General features: G+C 57.3%; 1 protein-coding gene across 1 annotated transcript in view; it reads right to left on the bottom strand.

The window, feature by feature from the left end:
* Positions 1–2213: 2213 nt before the first annotated feature.
* Positions 2214–2689, bottom strand: part of OPTC (opticin) — a 2730-nt gene continuing 2254 nt past the window's right edge. The window contains exons 6-7 of the mRNA XM_009872237.1: positions 2494–2639; positions 2214–2384 (exon numbers count right to left, since the gene is read on the bottom strand). Of these exons, the coding sequence (XP_009870539.1) occupies positions 2214–2384; positions 2494–2639 (317 nt within the window). The remainder of the gene's footprint in view (positions 2385–2493; positions 2640–2689) is intronic.

Genomic DNA, 2689 nt, shown 5'->3' with positions numbered 1-2689 from the left:
GGACAGAGGGGGTGACCGAGACTCAGACCGAGCCAGGCTGAACTGGGTCAGGACTGACTCGCTGCCAGGAGGGCTCAAGAGAGCCCCACTAACCCCCGCTGCCCCCTCCAGCCCCTGGGGAAGGCTCTGTCCCTCCATTCTGCTCCAGGGCAGGATCCACCCAGCCCCTCTGGGGTGCTGGGGGAGAGCCAGGGGACATGGGGACAGTCCACCCCTGCAGAGGATGGGGAAGGGCCGTGGGGCCAGCAGCAGAAAGGGGGCTGCTGTTCCCTGCACCATACTGCAAAGACAGGTGCTGGTTTCTCTCCCCTGCCACAGCAGCAGCAACAACACGAGAGCGCAATGACTGCAGCAGCAGGAGAGTGAGGCTGAGCCCCCTCAGCAGCCCCCTCCCAAAGACAGACCCAGGCCCTCCTAGGGCTTTAGAGAAGGAGAAGACCTGCTGCCCCAACTCATTCCCCTCTCGCAGGCGACCAGAGAGCCACACAAGACAAGCCACCACCACTGAATCTCAGCCCATCCCCAGGAAAGACCCCCCAACAGAGCCACCCCATTTCTCCTTGAAAAGCCTAGTTTCTGCAAAGCCCACAGCCCCATCTCCCCCAGAGACATCCCTCCACCTACCTCACTCTCCTCCCCCACGAAGCAAACCCTTCTTCCTCTTTCTGCAGCATCTTTTAGTCCTTCCTCTGCCAACGCTGAGCACCTGGGCTATTCCCCAGCTGCATGGCCTTGCTCAGGAGATGATCAGCCCACCCCAGAAGGGAAGTGAGCAGCAGAGAGTGAGTTTGCGGTCCCGAAGTTGAGGTCAGGCATTTCCAAACACTCTGCCTTGCCATCTAGTGGGACGAAGGCGAAGGGCTGGGGCTCGCCCTCGCCGTTGGGAAAAGTTGGCCAACTCCATCCCACTGGAGCCGAGCCTGGCTGGCAGAGATACTTCATCCCGCGGGAGCAGATGAGGTCACCGGGGGTAAAGGATGGTGCGAAGGTGTCAAAAGGATGGATGGGGAAGGAGGAGAGATAGAGGGATAGACAGAGGACAGAGAGATACAGCTGCTTCAAGGATGAGATGACAACAGCGCTAATAAATCCTGGCGGTTTAGATCTAGCCTGAAAGGAAAGGCTGGAACAGCTCCAAATTCCCATTTACCAAGGGCCCTGGCTTTTGGCTCAACAAAATCCACGCCTGCCTTGTGTTTTGCATGGAAGAGAAAGGCAAGGGGAGGGAGGAGGTTCACAAACACATGCTCCGTGCCTGTGCTGTGCCAACGAGGCAGGCTCGCGGCGTGCGTTTGCGGCGGGCCTGTAGATGAGAAGCTGAATCTTCTTGCGAGGTTTTTCTCCAGCCGCCTTAGTTTGCCTCCCCAGGCCTGGAGGATGTGGGCTGAGCTCAGTGGTTTCTGTTCAGGATTTTGGATTCTCCAGGGATGTGTCATCCCTCTCACGGTACGCGTGTTTGTTACATGTGTATAAAAATATAGAGGATGAATACATTATATTTAAAATATCTCACCACTGGGCAGCTCTTTTTGGGCGTTAAAAGCTGGGATGATATGAGATATTTTAACTCCCTCCAAGTGACTTTTTTCTGCTGGAGCTGGGGCTGTTTAGCCAGCAGGCTCTCTCTGCATCTGAAGCAAACCCAAACCCAGGGACACCCTTGCTCTGGGTAGAGCTCATGCTGGAGACTTCGCTTGGGGAGAGCCCAGCTGTGGCCACAGCTCACATCTGGGTGTGCAACAGTCCTCTGGAGCCACATGGACCTGATGGCCCTGGGGACGGCTGAGGGGCCAGCCTGGTCATGCAGGTCCACCCTGACGTGGCCAAAGCATCACCTCTCTGGAGCAATGCAGCTCCCGGCCCCCGTCCAGGAAACCCTGGAAGCAGACACGGAGGGGTCTTTCTGAGGAAGAACTGAGGAAGAAGTGGGACATGGGAAAGTCCCCATCTTGGCTAACTGACGCTGTTCACAAAGCAGCTGCTGTTGAGAAGAAGACATTGAAAGCATTTTTAAAGTCTTCATTTTATTGGAGCTGCCCATCCCCTGCTCCGTTGGCCCCAGAACTGGGTTCTACATGGAGGCTGAGCTCACACCCGGGCTGACTGCATCTGCCTTAACCCCATGTTTTCCTGAGGGCCGAGGGGGCCTGGGGTGGGGGCATGGTGGGTCTGGGAATGCTCGCCCTTGTTTCCCAGTGTTGGGGCTGTGGGGCTCAGAAGAAGCGGCCCGTGGGCAGGCGGGGCAGGCAGAAATAGGCATCGGGGAAGAGGCTGAGGTTGATTGGGTTGCCATCGAGGCGGATGTCTTCCAGCGCCCTGCGGACCTGGCTGTGGTCTTGGCTGTCACAGAATGTGTCCTCGTGCATGGTCTGGATGTTGTTGTTCTGGCCAGGGAGGCAAAGGACAAAATCAGATTCAAAGGGATGGGGAGGAGGAGGAGGTGGCAGTGGGCTCTATTAGGTGCAGACAAGTCTGGGTTCAGGCTCATCTCACCTGGAGGTGCAGGGAGCGCAGGCTCTCGGGCAGGGGTGCCGGGATATAGTCCAGCTGGTTATCGGACAGATGAAGAAACTGCAGCTGCTTCAGGTCCTGCAGGAAAAGGGAAGAGATGAACCTCCCTGCTCCCAGCCCCGCTTGACCGTCTGCATCATCCCCGTTCCCCTTCGGCACAGCAAGTTTGGGCTAAAAC

The sequence above is a fragment of the Apaloderma vittatum genome, unplaced genomic scaffold (genome assembly GCF_000703405.1).
Source record: "Apaloderma vittatum isolate BGI_N311 unplaced genomic scaffold, ASM70340v1 scaffold27296, whole genome shotgun sequence".
Lineage (NCBI taxonomy): Eukaryota > Metazoa > Chordata > Aves > Trogoniformes > Trogonidae > Apaloderma > Apaloderma vittatum.
Note: the sequence above shows the minus strand (reverse complement) of the source record. Positions and strands in the feature narration are given on the sequence as shown.